Source organism: Agelaius phoeniceus, chromosome 11 (assembly GCF_051311805.1).
Source record: "Agelaius phoeniceus isolate bAgePho1 chromosome 11, bAgePho1.hap1, whole genome shotgun sequence".
Lineage (NCBI taxonomy): Eukaryota > Metazoa > Chordata > Aves > Passeriformes > Icteridae > Agelaius > Agelaius phoeniceus.
In genome coordinates, this window is record NC_135275.1 from 6,578,987 (window position 1) to 6,602,080 (window position 23,094).

A 23,094-nucleotide genomic window follows, 5' to 3' on the forward strand; every position below is an offset into this window, starting at 1 on the left:
CCCCCCCCCCCCCAGCTCCACCCTGCTGCCAGGGAGTTGTAGAGAGCAGTAAGGACTCCTTGTAGCCCCTTTGCCTCAGGCTGAACCCCCCAGTTGCCCCATCCCCTCCTCATCAGACTAAGCCCTCAGCTCCATTGCCCTTCTCCCCTTCTCTGGACATTCTCCTGCACCTCAATGTCCTTCTTGTAGTGAAGGGCCCAAAACTGAACACAGGATTCAAGGGGAAATCCATAGTTAATACATCAGGTCCTTGGGTATCTGTGTCTGCTCCTGCTGCACCGTGCTTCTGCATTGGAGCCCAAATCCTCCCAGATTTGCCTTTCCATCACATTTCTCTCTGGAGTTGCCCATGGACCAGAGCTTTCCTTTCCAGCCCTGATGCCCGTGTCCACGAGCCTCTCCCATCCACTGCTCTTTGCCTTCCCAATCCACAGCAGGAGCGCTGCAGCCGGTGCTTTCCTATCCCCCTCCATGAGCTGGGCCCCCCATGAGCTGCAGGGATGGAACTTCCCGGGAAAACACGAATATTTTTCCCTGCGGCTCCATGGAAGCCCGGCAGCTCCCGCACCGCTAGATGGCAACTGCGCTGTGCGCATGGAGGGGACCCGGAGGATCCCGCAGCCGGGGCTGGCTGTGAATGAGGGGCTGCCCCCGGCTGTCCTCCCACCTCCGGCTCCTCCCGCAGCCTCCAGGTGCTCTGCCTGCACTGGGAGAAGACGCTGGAGCCGCTGGAGCGGCAGCAGGGTGGGCATCGCCGCTGGGAGCCCGCTGGCCGGTGAGTAATGAGCGATGGGTTTAATTAATTGTCCGTGAGCTTGGGCAGCCCGGGCTGCTCAGGGCTGCCTTGGTTGGCCCCGTGAGAGCTGCCTGGGGCGGCATTCCCGGGGGGAGCAGGAGCCGGCGATCATCAGCCCTGAGTTCTGCTTGCACTGTCAGCTCCGTTTGTGTTCTCAGCTCCGTGCAGAGTAACTCGCGAGTGGCTGGGCTTATCCCAGCCCCTGTGGGGAGAGCAGAGCTCACCCTGCCACTCTGTTTGCCCTAGCATGGCATGGGAAGTTCTACCAATCTTTATGGAATCATGGAATGGTCTGAGTTGGAAGGGACCCTAAAGATCACCTTACTCTGATCCCCTGATCTTCTATGTTTGTTGTATCTTTAATGCTGTAACTTGGGTCCCAGGAGGTTTTGTGCTTTTTTACTACACTGAAGCTGTTTCCAGAGCTGGTTTTTCTAGGGTTTCTCAGCTTCAATGCTCTGCTTTGTTGCCGAGGTTTAACAGCCCAAAACCCACACTGGGCAATGGTCACTAGCCCATGCTGGAGGCTTTGCCACTGCTCAGAGATAACTTTGTCAGATATCTCCTTCCTCACCAGATAAAAATCAATCATTTGCCTCCAAAATGGTTGTGTCATTCTTGATGTAAGGAGAAGAAAAAACCAGCCTCCCTGATCAGTGAAGGAATTGTCCTCTGCTTGGGCTTTATAAAATCTGTTCGAACAGGGAAAGTGTGTTGCTTCAACCCCCTCTGCAACGCCTCAGCTCTCAGAAACTCGGGTCAATGATACAGCAGGCAGAAAAGAAACAGAGCCTGAGAAATGCCGAGTGCTTTCCAAAGGAGTCCCTTAACTAATGATCCCTCTGCTTGGAAGCATCACAGATCTTGGGGATGGAGGGCCAGGAGTCAGGAGCCTTGCACGCCTGAGTGTCCTGAGAGTGATGGCTGGGTTTTGGTGTGAGGGGCTGATGTTCAGGGTGAGGGAGGAAGGAGAAGGCTGAATGGTTGTTTATGCCCAGAAACAAATAACAAAACACTGGAAGAACTTAAATTAAGACAAAGAGGGTAATTTCTTTCTTTCTGTCCTTGAAATAAGACCACCCTTGGCATGAATCACAGCTCTTGAGTGTGTGGCAGCCCTAGAAGGCAGCCGGGCCATGGGATGCCCACTGGAAATCAGCTCCAGTGAGCCTGCCCTTAGTTAAGGACTTTATTGCCTTTAAGGAACCACTGCTCTGATCCAGCTGCTGAGCACTGTCAGGGAAATGCTGCTAACTGGAAAGCAGCATTTTCCTGTCCTGCAGCCATGTGCCCAAGGGAAGGGGGGAAGTGCTGCAGGAGCCGTGGTCCCAGAGCTGCGGCTGTCGCGCACACATGCCGGCCACGCGCCCCGAGCAGGAGCCATGGGGAGCCTTCTCCTGGCCAAGTGGAGCGTGTCCCAGCTCTCTGCTGGCCACTCCTCGCTCAGCCTTCAAAGGGAGGGGTCAGGCAGCCCTGACGGGTCACTGGCTCCGCACGATGGGCTGCTGGAACGGACAGATTGCTCCTGCTGAGTTAACGCTATTGAAAACGACAGAGACACAAACACCCCGGTGATTAATGAGCCGGGGATGGGGAAGTCAACCCGAAAGCCAGGGCAGAGATATCAGCCCTATAAGAAATATGGGAAGAATTCACCCCTAATCTAATCTCACTGAATTCCACAAGCGTGTAAGACAGGGATCATTTGCTGCAGTTCCTTAGGTTGAGAATTAAACAGGAAACCCCAAGGATGTGAGATGTTCTCCCAAATACCCTCATGCCTGTGCACAGAGGCTGGAGAGCAGCTGCCACAGCCTGAGCCATCTCATCTGGCTGGACAAGGTGATGCCCAGGCTGTGCAGCTGCCAGCACCCAGCTCCAGGACAGGGAGGGGGAGCCAAGTCTGGGGTCCTTGGCAGCTCTTGCCTTTTGCCAAGCCCAGCCCGAGCCAGCAGGGCTGGCAGAGGGTCCAGATGGGGGTCCTGCTGCCTGGCTCTCTGCCATGCTCCTGTGGCACCCTCTCACGGGCTGTTTACTGCAAGCATGAAGATTTATTGTAAATTTTGGCTCCCAGACTCTTGGAGCTTCCTCTTCCTCCAAGTTTGGTCTCTCCCCACTCCATCTGGGATTACAGAGAGAGGTGGCTCAGAGAGCACAGGGCAATTAAATCCTTACAGGCCTCACATGGTTCCAAACCCACAGAGATCAGTCAGCTGAGTCACCTCCTGGCCTGGGGGGCAGCCAGGAATGGCCTTTGGATGGGGAATAGGGGGACACACCCAGCCTCACCTGCCCTTTTTGAGGAGCCCCCCCATTTGGAGGTGATCAGATCAGGGGATTGTGCTCCCCACTGCTTGGAGCAGGGAGCAAAGAGGGGAGTGGGAACAGGGAGAGAGGATGAAAACAGTGGTACCTGCCCTGGACTGGGTCTCCATCCTTGGTCCTCTCTGGTCCTTGCAAGCCACCTGATGCCTCCCTGCTCCTGCCCTGCTCTCAGGAGCTGGCTGTACCTTCTCCAGAACATTTTACCTGGGGACACTGAAGCACAGAGGGTGAAAGGACCTGTGTAAGTGACAGGGCTGGACTCACAGTGCAGGGCACCCAGTCATTCTCCCTCCCTAAAGACTAGATTATCCCAAAACCCAGCCATAAAGCCCCAGCACCTCCTTGCAGGTAGATGCCATGAATGGCAGAGGTTCTGTGGTACCCAGAAGGGAGCACCCTCTACTCCTGGCAGAGATAAGCCTTTATTACTCCCCAGTGTAGTTGCTGTAGGATATTTGGGCTCTGCCACCTCCATGCTCCATGTACCCCCTGATCTCCCCTGGCTCCTCTGTACCTGCAGGGATGCCACACGTGTGCTCCAGACCAGCACAACCCCTCTCCACCATCAGCATGGCATGACATGAGCACAACTGTTGCCAGCATCAGCCCCTGTTGGCTTGGGAGCCTGCCCAGGGTCTGGTTTCCCTGGAAGGACACTGTTCACAAGCACTCAGCTGTGTGGGGTTATTGTTCTGCTCTCTGTGCTGGCGAGCTGCCATTTATTGTGTGCAGGAACTCCCCTGCTTCTCCCACCGTCAGATCCAGGTTTATTTCCCCCTTCTCTAGGAGGAGATCACTGATGTCAGCTAGCTCGGCCTGAGCTCTTTGTAGTGTGAAAAGGGAAACAAGGGCTTTCAGTTTCAATCTGTGCCTTGCTTGTCCTCTGGGGGGGCGCTGGCCTTCCCACGGTGCGTGCCCCCAGCGGGCAGGCAGTGACAGTGACAGCTCTGCCACCGTGTGCCAAAGCCACGTGCATGGACTCAGGCTCAGTGCTGAGCTGCCCTGGGCTCTGGGAGGATGAGCAGCTGCTCTTCGGGGGAAGATGAGACACCTGGGGTCAATCCCTGCCCTGCTGTGCTGCCCATTTGGCCACGAGCAGGTCACTTAATCCATGTGTGCCCCAGCCCCACACCAGAGTAACGGCAGCCATGGTGGCCTTCCATGGTGGAACCATCATGGTGCAGGTGGGTTCATGGGGGCAGAGAGGCAGGGGCTGGGCAGGAGGACATGGCACAGGGTGCTGTCTGCTTCTGACCCTCTGGAGACACTGCACAGGAGCCGTGCTGGGATGGGGGGATCCCCACTGGTGTCCAAGCTCTGGGCTGGCTTCTCCGTGTTTGCAGGGCAGGGAAATGACAAAAAAAAAACGACAAAAGCAGGGGAGCCCTGTGCTTTAGGGCACCCTACTGCGGCTGCCCCGGCTCCCCCAGAGCAGCGCTGTGACATTGTGACATTGTGACACCAGCCCAGCGCCGGACCTGTCCCAGCCCCTGCAGCCGCGCTGCACCGCCCGGAGCCCACCCGGCCCCTCCTGGGGAGAGAGACCGAGCAGCTGCCCGGGGTGAGCGGCCCCGCGTCCATGCCAGGTCCCGGCTGGTCCCCGATCCTGGGAAATACCCGGCACAGGAGCTGCAGCCCTGGGGCAGGCAGCTCCCCGGGCCGCTGCCGAGGTGCTGGGGGATGGCAGGGATGGCAGGGCTGGCAGCAGTGTCCCGGGAGCCCCAGAGCCCGTCCCGGCCCCCGGAGAGGATGGCAAGGATGGCAGGGATGGCAGGGCTGGCAGGGATGGCAGGGATGGCAGCAGGGCCCCCGGAGCCCGCAGAGCCCGGCCCCGCTGCCGAGCGCGCTGCTCCGCGGGGCTCCGAGGCCTGCGAGGACGAGCCCTTACCCGGCAATCCAGGCTGAAATTCCCGGGGAGCCCGGCCAAGAGGCTCTGAGAAGAAGCAGATAACGGGTCAGGCACCTCCATCCTCATTAAAATACTTTCTCCGGCGGAGCCCCCCACGCCTGCCCAGCCTGTTCCAATTAGCGCAGCGCCGGGAGCAGCGCTCCCGCTGATGAAAACAAAACACGGCCGGGCTTTCAAGTGTCGGGGGAGACGTGTGGCCCAGCTGGGACAGGGTGGCCCCGGGACTGTCACCCGCAGCCGTGTTGCTGGCTGGCAGTGGTGAAGTGGCTCATGAGCCGGGCAGCATAGCAGGTGTTTCATGGCCAGCTCCTGCCTGGAACAGGGAGATGTGGCCAAGCTAAAAGCACTCTGAGTGGTGCTGAGCATCCCTGTCCAATAGGTTTGGAGGTGGGAAGCAATAATACCGAGGTGAATGAAGGAAATCAATGTTGCACATCGTGTGGGTTTGCTGCAGAAAGCCTTGGCGTCTTCAGGAAGCAATCAGCGTTGTCCTGGGAGTGCTGGGACAGGCTGTAGCCTGCCCAGGAAACAGGAATTCTTTCCTCAAGGCTAGCTCTCCCTGGAGACACCCCGGGGATGGAGCTGTTCCTCCCAGCCCTTGGGTGTCTGCTGGAATCCTTTGCAGGGGTCCCACAGGACCCAGCCAAACCCACCCCTCTTTCCCAGAGGCCACCAAGGGGCAGCAGCCCTGGCACTGGGTTCCAGCTGGTGCCCCAGGGCTGCTGAGCTCTGTGTTGAAACCCCAGGGGTCACCCACGGAGGCTTTACAGGCAGTCCATGGCAAGGAGCACGGGCAAAGCTGCCCCTTGCTGGAGCCCATGCTGATCCCTGGCCTTGGAGCCCCTGCCAGCTCTGAGCACGTGTGGGATTCACCCAGGCTGATCCCGGAAAATCTGAAGCCCAGAGAACAACTCCTGAGTGGGGCAGGGCTCCTGAGCCTCCCCAGGGCTGTGCTGAGTGTCAGGCCATGTGGCAGACAGGTGACAAGGGTGGGTTTCAGCGCTGGGGTAAAAATGGCTCTGAGGAATTCAGGGCTGCCTCTGGGGACCCCCGAGGCTTTGAGAACCTGGCCTGGCAGCTCAGCAGGCAGGCACAGCCTCTTCTCTGCCTTTCTTGGGTACTTAACACAGCATTAAAGCATGGCAAGCCCCCTCCAATGAAGTGTCTCTTCTGAGGAGAGACTGCAGGAGTTGACCCTGTTTAGTCTAGGGAAGAGAAGGCTGAGAGGGAATCTCATTAATGCATATAAATATCTTAGAGGTGGGTGCCAAGAGGATGGTGCCAGACTCTCCTCAGTGGTGCTCAGCAACAGGATGAGGAGTAATGGCCATGAAGCAAAACACAAAATTTTCACCTCAACATGAGGAATAACTTTACATTGAGAGTAGCAGAGAACTGGAACAGCTCCCCAGGGGTGTCGTGGAGTTTCCCTCTCTGGAGACATTCCAAACCTACCTGGACTCATTCCTGTGTAACTTGGTCTAGGTGACCCTGCCTTGACGGGGGGGGTGGGCTGGATGATCTCCAAAGGTCCATTCCAACCCCTATAATTCTGTTATTCTGTGAAAGAAATTTAAGCTTCTCAATTGCACTAGGAGGCAAATTGGGAATTTAGTATGCAGAGTCAGCCCAGAGTTTAATACACCAAGTTAACCCACACTTGTCCCTCCTCTGCTCTGTCCATGGAGGAACCCAATCCTCTGTGAATTTGCCACTTCCCACTGGGGTCCCAGTGTGGTTTGCCCACTCCAGGAGCCCTGGGATGGGCACCAGGACTGTGGCACTGCCCTGTGCTGGGAGCTGCCTGTGCTCTGGCAGCATTTTAGGTGAGAGCAGACCTGCAAGGTGCAATAAATGCTGTGACTCCATTCAGCCTTCTCTGTACATTGGACTTGCTGCCTCCCTGGGGCTGGATGCCCTTGGGGTAAATTAGGAGGAGGAACAGTGGATGTCCCATTCAAGCAGTACATTCAGGAACATCTAAAATTCCTGCAGGGGCTGGAAGCAGGGGCTGATCCTTCACTGTGCCTGTCACTGTGCCTTGAGACAACACTGCTGGGCCACCTTCCCAGCCAGATGCCCAAGAGCCAGGCCAGGTCAGCCTTCACCTCTCAGTAGCAAGGGAAAGGTGGGGACTGAGCCAGCAGCCTCTCAAGAAAGGGATTAGCAGGATGTTAAGGGAAGCCAGCTCTTTATCCCTTCATAAACAGTTATTAATACCCTGGCCAGCCTCAGGCTTGGCAATTCCCCACTTGCTTTCAGAGGATGTGGTCCTAACTGGAACGTGCCTGCAGCTGCTGTAACTTCAGGGAGACAAGCACTGTGCTGTGCTCTTGCTCTGGGTATTGTCAGAGGGTTTTATCCCTCTGGTAATACCCAGAGCCCCGGGCTGTCCCTGCCCACTGCCACTGTCACCCAGTGCCCATGGGCGGGGAGCCCCCCTGGCTGGCAGGGGTGACATCCCGAGGGTCTGCAGGGTGCCAGTAGCAGCTGGGAGCCTTCTTCCCTGCCCGTGGTGTTGGCACACTCCAGCAGGGTTGTCTGGCAAGGAAGGGAGGTCTGGGGCTCCCTGCAGCCAGGGGACAGCAGTGAGGGGGATGTCCCGGCTGGATGCGATCCTGCTGGCCCCTGGCTGTGTGATGGCAGTGACGGGGCTGAGCCTGGAGCAGCCTCAGCCTTCTGCTGCTGCCCAGCAATCCCTTATCCAACCCCTCCAAAATTCTCCTCCCTGTGTCTCTGCAGATCTGTGTGTGACCTCGTTGCTGAAGGCTTCACTGGGACCCCGATGCTTCCCAGGGCACACCGTGCTGTCCCAGTGCCACCCAAGCTCTGGCACTTGGTTTGTGGTCCCAGCTTTGATGTCACGGAGCGGGACCATCACGTCCTCCTCCCACAAATCACTCAGCACCACGGGCTCCCTCGGGGATTGGCTCTGCCCCAGCCTGCAGCTCGGGGAAGGCAGGGAGGGCTCACCATGTGTCTTTGTCCTTCCACTGGAGAAATCGACAGCTGCCTCTCGCTGCAGCTGCCGGGGCATCCATCATCCCGCAGGGGATGGAGAGGGACAGGCACAGCCCTGGGCTGAGCAGGGAGGGCCAGGCGGTGTCTCCGGGACAGCTGCGGGGAGGGCGCTCACCGAGGCTCGGGGCCAGCAGCTCGGTTGTGCCCGCTCCCCTCACACCTGGCTCCGCATTCCCACGGCACGGAGCACGGCTGAGCCCAGGTGTGCGCGGGATGGGCACCCGGGCTGAGTCCTCTGCACCTCCCGCCCCGGCTTTGCCCCTCAGTTTTCTTGGTCCCGGCTCCCAAAAGTGGCAGAGAGGGAATCACCCACACCAGGGCTTGTGCTGGGAGAGGCAGGACAGCCTCAGGAGCCTGGGAGCCCGGGCTTGGGTGCTTGGGAATCTTGGGAAGCACCGGCCCCATGGAGGGGGTCTGGGCTCCCCCTTCTCAGGGCGAGTTCTAGCCCAGCGCTTCTGTGGCCTGCTGGGGATGATCCCTGTGCATGGATGCTGACTAGGGTGCAGTGCCTCTCCTCCCCCCGTTCCTTGCCCTCGAGGTGCCCCAGCTGTTGGGAGCAGCATTTCGCCCCCTGGCCCTGGCAGCCCCGCCGTGTAAGCGGAGAAGGCAGCAGGCTGTGAGCGCGCTGGGGATTATCGGGACACAATCGGGGCTGTGAAACCACGAGCACATGGCAGAGCCGCTGTTGGTGCTGCGGGAGCTCAGCTCGGCATGTCTCCCTCTCAGAGATAATCTACAGCCTGATAAACCCACTGCCAGCGCCCTCCCCCTCCGAAATTTGGGCTGCTTTAAACTATTCACGGCATTGCAACACAAAGGGGCTGTCAGGAGGAAATTGGTGCTGTCGCGGATAAATGATTCCCTCCTGTACCCGTCTCAAACAGAAGGGATTTGTCTTTTCTCTGGGCTGCTCACTCTCTGGCAAGGCTTTCCAGGGAATTTTGTGTGACAGCCCAGAACCTCAGACCTGCTGGACTTCTGTTCTCTGCAGAACTCGATGCAGCCTTACATTAATTAAAGGCAGTTTATAAAAATGAGGGAGTGACTTTCTACACAGCCAGATAGTGCTAGGTCAAGGGGGAAATGGTTTCCAACTAAAAGAGGAGAGATTTAGACTAGATGTCAAGAAAAACTCTTTACAGTGAAGGTGGTGAGGCCCTGGCACAGGCTGCCCAGAGAAGTGGTGGATGCCCCATTCCTGGAAGTGTTCACAGCCAGGTTGGATGGGCTCAGAGCAGCCTGGCCCAGTGGGGTGGCATCCCTGCCTGTGATCATCTGGAACAAGATGACCTTTAAGGTCCCTTCCAACCCAAAGCATTCTGTGATTCTGTCTCTTCTGCAGATCTCCAGTAGAAGGGGAGGGAGGGAGGGCACAGGGAAGCTGCTGGGACCAGGGCACCTGGTGAACTGCTGGCAGACTCAGCCCAGCACCGTGGTGTCACCACCTGTGCCACCTATGCCTGGCACTGCTGGTCACTGCCAGCCCCCCAAACAAGGCTCTGCCATCCCCCAAGTCCTCCCCTGAGAGTCCTGTGGTGCCTGGAGTATGAAATGTCAGCCCTCTGCCCCCCCCTTCTCTCGGCAGCCCACCCTCATCAGCACTTCCCTCTCCAAACTGAGATGGAAAGAGTTGCAGCTCTGGACAGTTGATTATTTAAAGCTGTCGGGAGTGTTTAATTTAACCCTGGATTCATCATTCCCAGCTTGTTTCCATCCACCAGGCACCCGAGCTCCCCCTCTCTGTGTAAACTCTGTGAGCTCTTCCCCTCCAGCTGATCTGTTTCCCGGTGTCCCTGCACTGACTGGCACAGCCAGGGATGTCCTTTTGTCAGGGGCTGTGGGCACAGGGGGCTGTGCCAGGATTTTAGCCAGGTGTCAGGAGCTGGATGTGCCTCACCACTGCCTGGGCACGATGGGAGGGAGCCCCTAAATATCCATGGAGGGATGACACCCGTGGGAAGTGTTTCTTACTGGAGGTTATCCTCTGGCAGTTTTTTAATTTCCTTATCTGCTGCAAACCCCTCACTTTCCTATGCCTGTGCCCAGCTCTGCCAGAGCTCTGGGACCCTCCTGGGCATGGCTGTGGCTCCTGCTGCCATCAGCCCTGCTTCTGGCATTCCCAGGGCAGGAGATGGAGCTCTGGTATAACTGAGCTGTGCAGGGGAGTGCATGCCTGGCCCTAAATTCACCTTGTGTGAACGTGTCCCGAGGCAGGAGCAGTGCCCTGCCTGCCATCCGCAGAATCCCAGCCTGCCCTGGCATCCCCTGGGTCATGAAAGGTTCCTACAAGTCTGCCTTAGCCCAAAGTCAAGCCTAGCACAGACCCAGCTCCATTTATAGAACCCTTCAATTAGAGGACAGCATTTTCCCAAGTCCTGCAGCAACACAACACACTTTGGCAAAGGAAAAAAAAAAATCCCTGTCAGATGCCAGCCCTGTCCTTGTGGTGACCCTTGGGGCAGCAGCGCTGGCTCAGGGCACGGCTGTGAGTGCCCAGGGTGGCTCTGGGGCAGCACTGCAGGTGCTGGGCAAGGGAAGGGCTGAGATGCAGCTTGTCACTGCTGCCTGCTGGGGAGGTGTTTGTGGCAGCAAGGGCAGCACTGCCTGTGAATCCCCACGTGGCTGATGGGTTCCTAACAGAGAATCCCACCTCTCCACAACCCAGGGGCAGTTTGAACCTGGCCAAACCCATCATGCTCATGGGGTGGTTTTTGTCCCCTCCCTAGGAAATGTTTGATGTGGAAAAGTGCCCAGGAAGGGCTGGCTGGGTGGAGAGAGCTGCCCCAAACTAAAGAGAGAGACAGAACACAGCACAGCCACCACCCTGAGGTCACATCCATGTCCCAGCATGGTGCCAGGTCTCCTGTACAGGGGAAGGACCTGGAGCAGCAGCAGGTTGTGCTGACCAGAGAGAGATCCAGGCAGTAGTGAAGGCAGGGAAGGGGCAAGAAAGGAGCTGGATCCAGCCCAACCACAGTTTGCTGCTGGGAGGGAGAGAAAGTCCAACCCCACCAGCCCAAAACCTCCTCCCTAGGCAGAGCTGAGCACTCCTCCTTGTGCAAGGCAGTTGGAAAGACTTGGCTCCACCACCCCTTCCACATCCCATTGCTGGGATGGCAGAAACCCCCTGCTCCTTGTGCCAAGAGCCTCTGGCCAGGGATGAGCCAAAAAGCTCATTTTAAATCTTTCAGTCATGGGACTGGAAGAAGTTAATATGCAGCAAGAGAGGGAGTTAGTCAGAGCTGCCATGTAGGGACCAGGTTTTTATTAAGTGGAGAAAAAGCCTCTAAGTAGGCTGGATTAAGTGGTTAGAGCTGGCAGGCCAGCCCTGCTCCTGGCAGGGGCTGTGGGAGCTGCTGTGGGAGGCTGTGAACCCCTGTACCCTCCAAAGGGGGGTATTAAAGAGGGGGTGTTAAAGGATGTGAACCCCTGTACCCCTCCAAAGGGGGGTATGCATTACCAACCCACAGCACCCTGGAGCCAGAGGATGCTGGTGGCCTCAGAGAGCTCTGTGGTGACAAGAATTTCAGAGATCCTAGCCAGAGATGTGTCATGCACACACAGAGCCACAGATGATATTGGGGAGATCACAGAAATGGCATTTATGGGTGGTGCTCCAAAACATGAATTCTCCTTTCAGTGAAAGGGAGGAGGTTTAACCCCAAGCTGAGAACAGATGAGTATTAGGGATCCTTCAGGAGGCTCTGCCAAGCACTGGAGCCTGAGCAGAGGATGCCCAACCTGTGAGAGCCCATTGGAGGGTTGGAGGGTGCTACTGCCCTCACACCAGTCACCTCCAGGATGCCCAAATCCCAGTTCTCCCAGGTTCCACATGAGGTGGGCACACTGGCATCACCCCCCACACCTCCCCTGGGCAGGCTGGAACAGCTGCCCTGTGAACTCCCTGGGCATGGAATGTGCTGGAGCCCTCAGGGGATGGAAGGTAAGAGGGTGCCAGCCACAGCTGCCCTCCCAGTGCCCACAGCTGCAGCCTCCCCCCTTCTCTGCTTGCAGCTGGCATTGGAGGTGGCATCTCGGCGCTGGACCATGGTGCTGTGAGGGCGAGCAGACCCTGCCCACTGCCCTGTGCCAGCATGAGGGTGGCCCCTGGCCACTGGCTGTCCCTGGCCACACTCCTGCTCTGCCTCCTCCTGCAGCAGCTGGGCAGCAGCAGGGCATGGAAGCAGCACGCCCCACGCCTCCGCCTCACCTACAAAGGTAAGGGGGTTCCTCAGGGTCTGCACCTTGCTGGGAGGGCTGGGAGAGCTGTGTCCTGGGCTGGGGCTGAGCTGGGTACCCCTGGGGATGTCCCCTGCCTTCAGCTCACCGGGACACTGAGCCTTGGGACAGTGTCACCAGCCTCTTCCTCTGCCTCCCACCCCCACAGTCCTACCCCAGCTCAGCCCTCCTGCTTTTGACCCTCCTGTTCTGTCAGGAGAGACTGATCCCCCGTGCAGATCATCTCCCTGCTGCACTTCTCCCTTCCTCCCTGCATCTGGCTCTCTGTTTGCATGATGAGTTCTTCAGGGCAGGCACAGTTTGCTCCTCTCAAGCCTGATGCTTTGGTGACCTGAAGATGCAGCAAGGGCAGACTGACAGCACAAAACACAGCCCAGAGAAGTGTGGGAAGGGAGTGCCTGGAGGGGAATGGCCTGAGCAGCTAGAGCAGAACCCTGCCAGCTTGGCAGCTTCTCACTCTGCCGTGAGCCTGCAGCAAGGATGTGGCCAACTGAGCTGCTTTCAGCTTCTCCTGTGTGAAAAACATCAAGTTTCTTTGGAGGATGGCAGCTCAGCACATCCCCAGTGCTGCCCTGGATGTGACCATCGGGAAGGCTGGCCCAGTCCTCTCCACACCTGAGGGTGGAGCAGCTTTCCCATGGGCAGGGCACTCCAGGCTCCAGGGCCATGCTTGGCCCACTCCATCACCCTGAGAAGCTGCTCTCCAGGCAGGGACAACCAGCACGGTGAAAGATGCTCCCCTTTTGTGGCTGGAGAGGGCTGGACCTCCCAGGGGTGCAGGATATCTGTGTGAGGAGATGGCCCTGCTGGTAGCCCAGCTCAGAAACAGCTCAGCTCTGCCTTTCCTTGGAGCCAGAGGAGGCAGACAGGGCTGCTGGGGCAGCTGGACAGAAAGGGGACTGCTGACTTCAAAGCCCCAGAGTGTCCTGGGCCAGGCATGCCAAGAGCCCTCTGCCTTGGGCAGAGGCAGGAGAGGAAGCTCCCAGCATCAGGAGGGCTCAAGCTCGAAGTGAACAATGGTTGAAGGGATGTGACTCATGGACAGCACGGGGCAGGTTCAAGGACACAATGCCTTGGGAAGTTTAGGTTTAAAAACCCCTAGGAAAAAATAAATAAATAAAAGGAGGGCTTTGAGAGTCCATGCACGGGATCAGCCTTGCCCTCAGATCCCAGCACGGATGGGGGGGGCGGACAGAGGCTCGGTGGGGCGGGGGGAGGACACGTAAGCAGGGTCGAGAGAAGGAAATGACAGCAGCGAGGGCCGGGAGAGCACAGGAAGGATGGGGCACAGGGCACGGGGCCAGCAACAGCAGCAGCGGCTCCCGCCCTGCCCAGAGCCCCGAGGAGGTTTAGAATAGCGCACGGGGCAGCCCGGGCTCGGCCGGGTCAGGCTGGGTCAGCCCCAGCGCTGCCTGAGCTCAGCCTCTCCTTTGCCAGGCTGGGCAGCAGGGAGGGCACAGCAGCCCTGCCAGCTCCTCCTGCGGGAACATCCCAGGAGCTGGCGCAGGCTCCTCTGCCAGCCTCTGATCTGCAGCCAGGCGGGACTCAGAGGCTGCCACCACTCAGCAAGTGCTCCGGAGCACGGGGAGGTCACGGGGCTCTGTTATCACTCCAAGGGCTGCCCTGCACGTCCCTTATCAGCCAACAGCAGTGAGGGGCCAGAACCTGATTTAGCATCAAGCTTGCCCTGGGCTCCAGGGATCTCCTCCGTGGGCTGCTGTGCCTGTGAGGGGGAAGGGGACAGGGCAGCACAGCCGGGCTGTGACCCCAGGAAGCTCCAGGTCAACCTGCACGGGGGATGCTGTGGCTGAGGGGCAGGAGGAGATGATGGATGGGACAAGGCCATCCACAGTGGTCCCGGCAATAAAGACAAACACCGTGGCCTTGGGAGATAGTGAACACAAAGGAGAGGATGTTTCTCTGGGCTCACCCATAGATTTGGCCATGGCATGGCTGCTGCAGAGCCCCCCCGGTTCCCCTTCTCCAGCATCAGGTTTGGATCTAATGACCCGAGGGTGAGAAGAGGCTGGGGTTTGTGCAGCAGCTTCCTGGCTCTGGATCCCAGCACTCGATGTCCCCTTGGTGAGGGAGCAGAGCCATGGGGTCAGGCTCAGACCCTCCTGGTCATTAACCTGCCAGAGGGTGCAAGTGCAGGGCAGTGAGTCCTTCCAGGGTTCTCCCACGTACTACCAGAGGCAGCAGAGAGGGCTCTTCCAGCACCCTGACCTTGTCCTCACACAGGGCTGGTGCAGGTCAGGCAGTGAGCAGCCAGTGACATTCACTGGGACCAGCCTTGTACCCATTCCCCTTAATTACACTCAGGTACTGGAGGAGCCTTTGCCCTCCCACCCCAATCTCCCTCCCCGAGCCCTGTCTGACATTTCTCCTGGATCAGGAAGGTCCTGGGAGCGTTGGCAGACACAGGAGGGTGAACGATGCACCCACCCTGTTGGAGATCCAGCAGGGACAATGGCCCGCAGGAAGGGACAGGAATTCAGCTGTTAATCCCATTCAGCTGGTGGGAAATGGCTTGGAAGCCTTCTGCCCTGTATCTCTGGCACCCAGAGAGCCCTTGGGCACTCGAGGGAAGGGGGCTGTGTGGTTTTTGTGGCAGCAGGAGGAGAACCAGGAGCTCCCTGATGTGGCTGGGAGCTGCTGCTGGCAGAGGAGGATTTGTGTCCCCACCGGCACGGGAGCTGCCCGGAGCAGGGGAGAGGGAAGCGCCGGCTGGGAGCCAGCCTGGCCGCTGGATGCGGGCAGGGACCCGCGCTGCCTGGCCCAGCAGGGACCAGAGGACATCCGTGGCGTCTCCAGCCCGCAGGCTCTGGCCTCGCTTCCCCTCTGCCCTGGAAAAGGAGTGGAAGGAAGTGAGACAACCTCCCGGGGCAGCCGGTTCCCTCTGGATGGAGCCGTGCCTGTGCCCACGTCCCCCCCACCTGCAGCCGGGGCCGCACGTCCGCCCGCGCTGCATCCAGCACCGGCTTCCCTGAGCGCCTCCTTCCTCTGCTCCTGACACTCTGCTGCACTCCCTGCGACTTGGGGCAGACTTTCAGCCCGGATCTTACAGGTTTCCCTGAGTTTCCAGCCACATTCCACCTCCATTCAGCCCCCATCCAGTGCAGCCCATCTCCCCCTCCCGTTACCCTGCACTACACCAAGGCCAGGAGCAGCCTCACCAGAGGAGCAAGCCCTCTGTATCCAGCCACATCCTGTCTCTTCTGGAGAGGGAAGAGATGTGTTATGACTTCTGGAAGCTCCAAGGACTGCCTCAATGTTGGTTTGCTCCATCTTGGTCCCTGGGAGCAGGGCTGGGGGCTGGCAGCTGCTGCAGTCCCGTGTTGGTGCCGCTGCTCTGGCTGCACTGGGGGGGCTCGCCCCACAGACCCCCCCCCAGACCTGGCCCTGCACATCATGGACCAGCACTGGCCCCAGGGATGTTGTTTCCGGAGTTTTAACCAAGACACAACAGCTTATTGTCCTCCTCACACACCCACATGGCCACAACTGTGCCAGAAGGGCCGGGAGAGCCGCCCCGGCTGCATGGGAGGAGCTGCACGGGGGGAGCTGCACAGGAGGAGCTGCAGCCAGAAGAGCAGAGCCTTTCCCTCCAACCTGTCTCTGCTCCCAAAGGAGTGCACTGGGTCAGGGCACCCCTGGATCTTTCCCTGAGCCAGTCTAATGCTGGGTTTAGGCCACACCTCAGGACACAGAGTGGGAAATGTGGGGTGCTGGGTTGGGGTGGCGCTGGAGGCACAGATGGGGATTTCCCCTACAAAGGTCAGTCCCAGTGCATCCATCCACCTGCCTGACCCTGTGCATGGGGTAGAGCCCAACAGCCACTTCACAGACTTAGGGGTGGGTGCAGAAGGTGCTCAGAGCAGGTTGTGTTGGCTCTGTTTCCACCCAGCCTTTCCTTGGAGGGATGGTTTGCCCCAGCATACAGCAAAAAACCTTTTTAATGTAAATTCCCTTGATCTGAAGCCAGGGGAAAACACACCAGGAGTCACAGCAAGTGAGTCACCTCTCTGCTCTATCCTCTGCCCATGGTTTCAGGGTGGCCTTGGGGCTCCAGGAGATCCTCTGGAAGGCAGGCTGGAAGCTGAGCACTCCGAGATACTGGGGCTGAACCCCTGTCCTGCCCTGTGCCTGCAAACAGCCCAGCCAGGGCAAGGTCAGCACAGTTCTGCTCTCTGTAGGAGTGACTGTTTCCTTCAGCTAAGCATGTTGAGAAGGCTCCATAATGAGCTCCGGAGCACCAAGGCAGTGGCAGGAATGTCTTGTACCATTGGAGCAAGAATAGATAACCAGAGCTGTCCCAGAGGGAGGCATGGAGCCTCTGGCTGCAGATTGTGTCATTCATGGATGGGTTTCTCTTTCTCCCACCTTGTTTGTGCTCCTCAGACCTGCTGAAATCCAACAGCTCTCGCCTGCTGCTGGCCTCAGGGGATGGGATGGATTTCCAAGCCCTCTTGGTGGATGAAGACAGGGCCTGGCTGATGGTGGGAGCAAAAAACCATATCTTCCTTCTCCACCTGGACCATCCCAGCAGAGAGCCTGAGAAGGTCAGTGCTGGGAGGATGGTGGCCCTGGCCAGGCTGGCCTCTTCCTCCCTGGCAACCACTCCTTGTCCCAGCGCCAGGGCGTGGAGGTGGATGTGCTCTGAACTGGGCTGTTCTAACCTCACCAGGGACACATTTATACCAGGATGTCTCAATCAGTGGGGTCAGCCCATCCCTGGTGGGGCTGCGCCCTGCTGGGAAGGGCTGGCGCCAGAGGGACAGGGTGGCTTGGCCAGGAGATGTGACCTGGGTGGACTGCAGGCAGTGCCCAGAGCCCTGCTGTCACACCCAGTCCCTGTGCTGCCCCCAGAGCTCCAGCAGTGACTCCACTAATGTCATCCCAAGACATCCTGCTGGCCGGCTGTACGGCCGGAGCCCAACAAAAGAAAATCCCATTAAGGGGCTGCAGCCTGGTGTTCCCACAGGCTGGGATCCAGGAGAGCCTGCCCACAGCCTGGGTGGGCCACGGCACGCCCAGGCTCTGTCCCCACGCCAGGGTCACTCCGAGTTGCTTTGGCAGGCTGCCCACTGGGGACTCAGGGGGTGTCAGACCTGTGCCAGAGCAATGTCCTTGCCGTGCACCTGAGCCTGGCAGCGCCTGCTGGCTGAGCCCCTTCCCACTGCTGCCACGGCAGGCTGAGGGAAGCAGGGGCTGCATCCAGGAGGTCTTTGTGTTTCAGATTTTCTGGCCAGCCCCCAGGGAGCAGGTCGAGCACTGCCAGCTGGCAGGGAAGAACGTGGAGGTAAGTGGGGCTGGCAGCCCCCACCCGTCGCCTTTGGCAGCTCAGCGCTGATATTAAACAAGCCCATCAGCCCGAAGGGGAGCCTGGGGGTCTGCCTGGAATGGCGCTGTGGAGCCAGCCGGAGCCGAGGCCAGCTGAGCAGCTGCCAGGACAGGCTCTGGCCGGGCTCTGCACCCCCAGCAGTCAGCACAGCTCAGCCCTGACAAACATCTCCCCTGTGCAGACCGAGTGTGCCAACTTCATCCGCCTCCTGCAGCCCTTCAACCAGAGCCATGTGTTCGCCTGTGGCACCGGCTCCTACCAGCCCGTCTGTGCCTTCATCCAGCTGGGAGCCAGGGGGAAGGTGAGGGGCACCTGGACAGACAATCCCTATGGCAGAAGGTGCCAAGGGACCCCTCACCCTGGGAGCAGGGTGCCCCAGAGCCTTGGAGTGTGGCCAGCCTGGTGCAGGCCCTGGCATTCACACGGAGAGAGCAGCTCTGGCTTGGGGGTGTCAGAGTGTCCCAATGGGCATGGGACCAGGTTCTGGCATCCCCCTGAGGAGCCCGCTCATCACAGACACACCAATCTCCTTCCCACTCTTTCCCCCAAGTTCCAGCTTATTCCCAGACTCCCCCTGGGCTGACCTCTCCCCCTTGGCTCTGGCAGGGTGCCCGGGCTCCCCGCATGCAGCTGGTGACCCACTCCTTGGAATCGGGGCGAGGACGGTGCCCCTACAGCCCCCACGAGCCCTTCACGGGACTCCTCATCGGTAAGAGGGAGGGAGGAGCAGAGGGGAGGCTGGGAGGGCACTGCTGGGAATAATCTGTGCTGGATGGTGATGCTTCCCACCCACACCCCCGACCCTGCAGGTGGGGAGCTGTATTCAGGCACCTCCAGTGACTTCATGGGCAGCAGCGCTGCCTTCTTCCGGACCTGGGTCCACGGGGCTGAGCAGAGCTACATCCGCACGGAGCAGAACCAGGACAACTGGCTACACGGTAGAAGCAGGGGCACCTGTGGGAAATGGGGCCTCTCCTTCCAGCTGGGGAGAGGCTGGGGCCAGCACTGGGGTCAGAGCTCTCACCTGGGCCCTCTCTCCTTGCTGGGGGGAAGCACTGATGAAGCCCCTGGTGGGACCTGTGTTCCAGCGCATGTTCCACACCCTGAACACTGGGAATGGTGCTCTGTGTCCCCTCAGCACCTCACACCGTTCCCAAGGGCTTTCAGGGCAGTACCACAGGGTGAGATCAGGGCACAGGGCCACATTGTGCTGCTCCTTTCCCCCTCAGAGCCCACATTTGTTGGAGCCTACACCATTCCTGATACATACAACCCCCACGATGATAAAGTCTACATCTTCTTCCGTGAGATGGCCATGGATGCTGGGCAGTGGGAGCAGCGGCACATCCACGCCAGGGTGGCCAGGGTCTGCAAGGTCAGTTGCCAAGGCCAACACCCTGTGGCCTGTTGTCCCACCAGGTGGGCTTTTACCTGTTCTGGACCAAGGAGCATCCCAAGCAGAGGAATGTGAGGGTGTCACTGCACACCTACCACAGGCAGAGAGCTCAGGGCTGGGGGTGTCCCTCTATGGGAATGAGGAGGGCACAGCAGTGGAGGAGACTCAGAGAGGCTGGACTGATCCTGACTCTTGGTGCCTGGCAGAACGATGTTGGAGGGAAGCGCGGCCTCATCAACCGCTGGAGCACGTTCCTGAAGGCCCGCCTGGTGTGCTCCATCCCCGGGCCTCAGGGCACCGAGACCCACTTCGACCAGCTGGGTGAGTGCCCAGCCTGTAACACAGCTCCACCAGGGCTGCTCCCTCCAGCACGGCCCCAGGATGCCCACGTGTATCCTGTGCCTCACCTCCACCCCTCTCTTTGCAGAGGATGTTTTCCTCCTGCGCACCCGGGACCCCCAGAACCCCCTTGTCTTTGGGCTCTTCACGGTCTCCAGGTGAGCAGGGCCCTGTGTGGGACAGTGCAGCCCCCACCATGCTGCCCCCCTCAGAGGGAGCTCTGTGGGGAGAAGGGCAGCACCAGCACCCAGCAGGCTGAGGAAGGGCCGCCAGCATTTCCCCACTTTCCCTCCTGTTCACCAGCATATCAATAAACCACAGTTTTGTGGCACAGTCAGTGATCCCCAGGCTGCACGGGCTGCGTCAAAGCGATTCCTGTCATCCCCGGGGTGCTGTGCATGACCCCAGGGCTGACAGGGACAGCGTGGGCTCGGGGGGGTGGGTGTGCACACTCCTGGTCCCCGTGGGCCCGGGGACACTGACAGCCCTGTGCTTCCCCACAGTGGCGTCTTCAGTGGCTCTGCCGTCTGCATCTACTCCATGGCTGCCGTGAGAGCCGCCTTCAGCGGCCCCTTCGCACACAAGGAGGGATTCGACTACCGCTGGGTGGAATACAAGGGCCGTGTCCCCTACCCCCGCCCCGGCACGGTGAGGGAACGGGGAGCAGCTGGAGGGGGAGTGGGACGGACTGGGCTAGCCCTAATGCAGCCCCTATGTCACACAGTGCCCCAGTGAGACGTACGACCCCCTCCTGCAGTCCACCAAGGACTTCCCCGACGAGCTGATCAGCTTCATGCGCAGCCACCAGCTGATGTGGGAGCCCGTGTACCCGCAGGGCCGGCAGCCCGTGCTGGTCCGGGTCAATGTGCCGTACCGGCTGCGGCGGCTGCTGGTGCACCGGCTGGACACGGAGAGCCGCGACTACGACGTGCTCTTCCTCGGCACAGGTGGGAGCTCACCCCGGCCTGGGAGCGCTGCCACCCCGGGCAGCTCCTGTGGCACTCGGGTGCCGCCAGCCCGGGGAGGGGGTCCCAGCCCTGACAGCTCCTCCGCCCGCTGCCTTCACAGATGACGGCAAAGTCCTGAAGGTGGCCCTGGCCGGCGGGGTGAGCCGCGGCCCCGAGGTGATCAGCCTGGAGGAGATCAGCGTCACTAAGGTACAGGCAGCCAGGTGGCACAGGCGGCTGAAGTGAGAGGGTGGGACCACACAGCCTCCCGTGGCGGCGGCACCTCCCTGCAGGCTCTGCAGGAAGACACTGCCGCTCTCAGGGAGGTTCTCACCTCACCCCCGAGGGCTCCCACCCACCCTGGGCAGCAGAAAAACACCGAGGGGTGCCAGTGGGACTGGAGCCAAGTCATCTTCCAGCTCCCCATCCAGTCCCTGAGGGGGCATGTGCGTTGCAATTTGGAGCCCACACTGAAATGGGAGGGCTGAGCTCAGGTTTGAAAGCAGGGCTGCTGGGCCGAGCTGTCCTGGGCTGCCCATGCCAGGGGGCCAGCCCAGGGCCCAGGCTCCTTGCATGGAGCTGGTGACCAGGGACCTGGCATCCTGTAACCCCTGGGGACACAATCCTACTTGGTAGGCTAGGGCACCCAGTAGGGACTGACGTGGCTGCAGCACCCTCTTGTTCCCTCTCCAGGTACCATCTCCCATCCTGGACATGAAGTTATCACCAAAGCGGGTGAGTGTCCCTTCTGCTTCTCTCTAAAGCAGTCTGGGCACAGGGACAGAGGCCAGCTGATCCCAGCCACTGTGCCGGGTCCCTTGGCCCCAGGGGGCCCACATTTAGGGAACAGGATCCTGCCAGGGCATTGAGGGAATGGCAGGCTCTGTCTCGCACTCCTACTGTCCCCCACGGTCTCCACCCCAGCGCAGGCAGGGCTCTGTTCCCTGCCAGCCCCAGCCGTGGGTCTGACTGTCCCTGTCCTGCTTCCCGAGCAGCAGGAGCTGTTTGTGAGCAGCACCCACGGGCTGCACCAGCTCTCCCTGTACCGCTGCGAGCTCTACGGCAAAACCTGCACCGACTGCTGCCTGGCCAGGGATCCCTACTGCACCTGGGACAGCAAGACCTGCGCCCCACACCTGCTCACCGAGAAGAGGTGGGTGTGTGCCTGGGCCAGCCCTGCACCCCCCTGCAAGGTGATGCTGTTCAGAGCAGGGAAGGGCAAGCGGCAGCCCTGGAGCTTTACCCATCAGCCAGACCCCTACTGCCACTCTGCTGGCCTGCAACCCACCCCTTCCTGGTGCCCCTTCTTGAGGCATTGCCAAGGAGGGATCCCACAGCCCTCTCTGCTCTCCCACAGGCGTGCCCGCTGCCAGGACGTGCTGAAGGCTGACCCGCTCAGCCAGTGCCAGGACACGGCAGAGGGTGAGCACCAGCTCCGGCGGGGGCAGCCAGCTGTGCCCAGGGAGCGCCATGCCTGCAGGGACCGCGCTGGGAAACCAGTGCCCCCACCGCGGGCTGGCTGTCCGTGCTGCCCTCCGTTCCTCCCTCCGGTCACACAGCCCGCACTCAGGGCGCTCACCCCCTCCCCTGCGCAGGGACAGCCGCGGTGGAGAAGGTGGTTTTTGGGGTGGAGAAGAACTCGACCTTCCTCGAGTGCCTGGCGCGCTCCCCGCAGATCACGATGCGCTGGCTGGTGCGGCGCGGCGAGGAGACGGCCCCGAGCGAGGTACGGGGACAGGGCGGCAGGGACCAGGAGCAGGGGTGGCTTTTATCCCCAAGGACTGACCCACGAGCTCTGTCTTTGCCCCAGGTCAGGAACAACGGACATTTCTTGGTGCTGGAGCAAGGGCTGCTGATCCGCCAGCTGTCGAGGGAGGACGTGGGCACCTACGAGTGCCTGGCGGTGGAGCGCTCCTTCTCCCGGCTCCTCACCCGGTACAGCCTCCGCCTCATCAGGCATGAGGCCGCGGCGCTGCCCCCGTACAAACGGAGCAAGGGCGTTGAGCCGGGAGGGACCCAGCAGAGCCCCCGGCCCCGGACTGACCTGCAGCCGGGCTCCAAGGGCTTCCCGCGGGCCCTGGGGGCCCCGGGCACCAGCCTGGACGCCTACTGCAACGCCCTGCGGCTGCAGGAGCGGCAGCGGCAGCGGGCCTGGCACAAGTGGCAGCACCAGGCCCCGGACAGCAAGAACGGCCGGGTGCGGAGGCACCCGCAGGGCCTGTGAGGGGCAGAGGGAGCCCGGGCTGCCCACAGCTCCCTCCCCGATCTCTCCAGGGCCCTCCTCGCACGTCGGCACCAGCTCCGGGACACGTCTCGCCTTGCCGTGCAGAGATGCCTCGCTGTTACTACCTCAACCCCCGCCAGCCCCGCCGCCTCTCCGCGCCCCACGGGGCACCGGGGCCAGGGCACGCAGCCCGCGCCGCCTCCCCGAGGCTCAAAGCTATTTACCTGCAGAATATTTATTGTCCTTGCTTTCCCCGGCTTTGACTGACGATCAGCCGCAGCAATAATAAGCACAGAGGGAGGGGTCAGGGCCAGCCGTGTGATGCCGCCCTCTGCTCTGGAGGCGGCAGGATGTTCACCTGGTGGGCTGCCGAGGTGTGGATGGAGCCCAGGTGCTGCTGGAAGCAGCAGGACACAGTTGCTGGCTGAGGCTGGGCTCCAGGTGTGCAGAGATGCTCATGCCCAGCCCAGCTCCAACCACTTCAAACGACACCACTTTCCTTTTTTCATTTTGACATTTATTTTACTGAGGGAAAAAAAAAAAAAAGGAGAAGC

The 23,094-nt window shown here is 60.1% G+C and overlaps 1 protein-coding gene across 1 annotated transcript; it reads left to right on the forward strand.

Annotated features, from left to right (window-relative positions):
* The first annotated feature begins 352 nt into the window (after positions 1 to 352).
* Positions 353 to 23,093, forward strand: LOC129124851 (semaphorin-3D-like). The gene is made up of 18 exons (XM_054639996.2): positions 353 to 775; positions 12,066 to 12,269; positions 16,692 to 16,852; positions 17,530 to 17,592; positions 17,816 to 17,935; positions 18,241 to 18,343; positions 18,444 to 18,572; positions 18,864 to 19,009; positions 19,237 to 19,351; positions 19,458 to 19,527; positions 19,873 to 20,017; positions 20,094 to 20,316; positions 20,438 to 20,526; positions 21,010 to 21,051; positions 21,312 to 21,469; positions 21,674 to 21,738; positions 21,912 to 22,042; positions 22,127 to 23,093. The coding sequence occupies exons 1-18, from the start codon at positions 379 to 381 to the stop codon at positions 22,538 to 22,540; spliced, it is 2,775 nt and encodes a 924-aa protein (XP_054495971.2). The 5' UTR covers positions 353 to 378; the 3' UTR covers positions 22,541 to 23,093.
* Position 23,094: the final 1 nt, after the last annotated feature.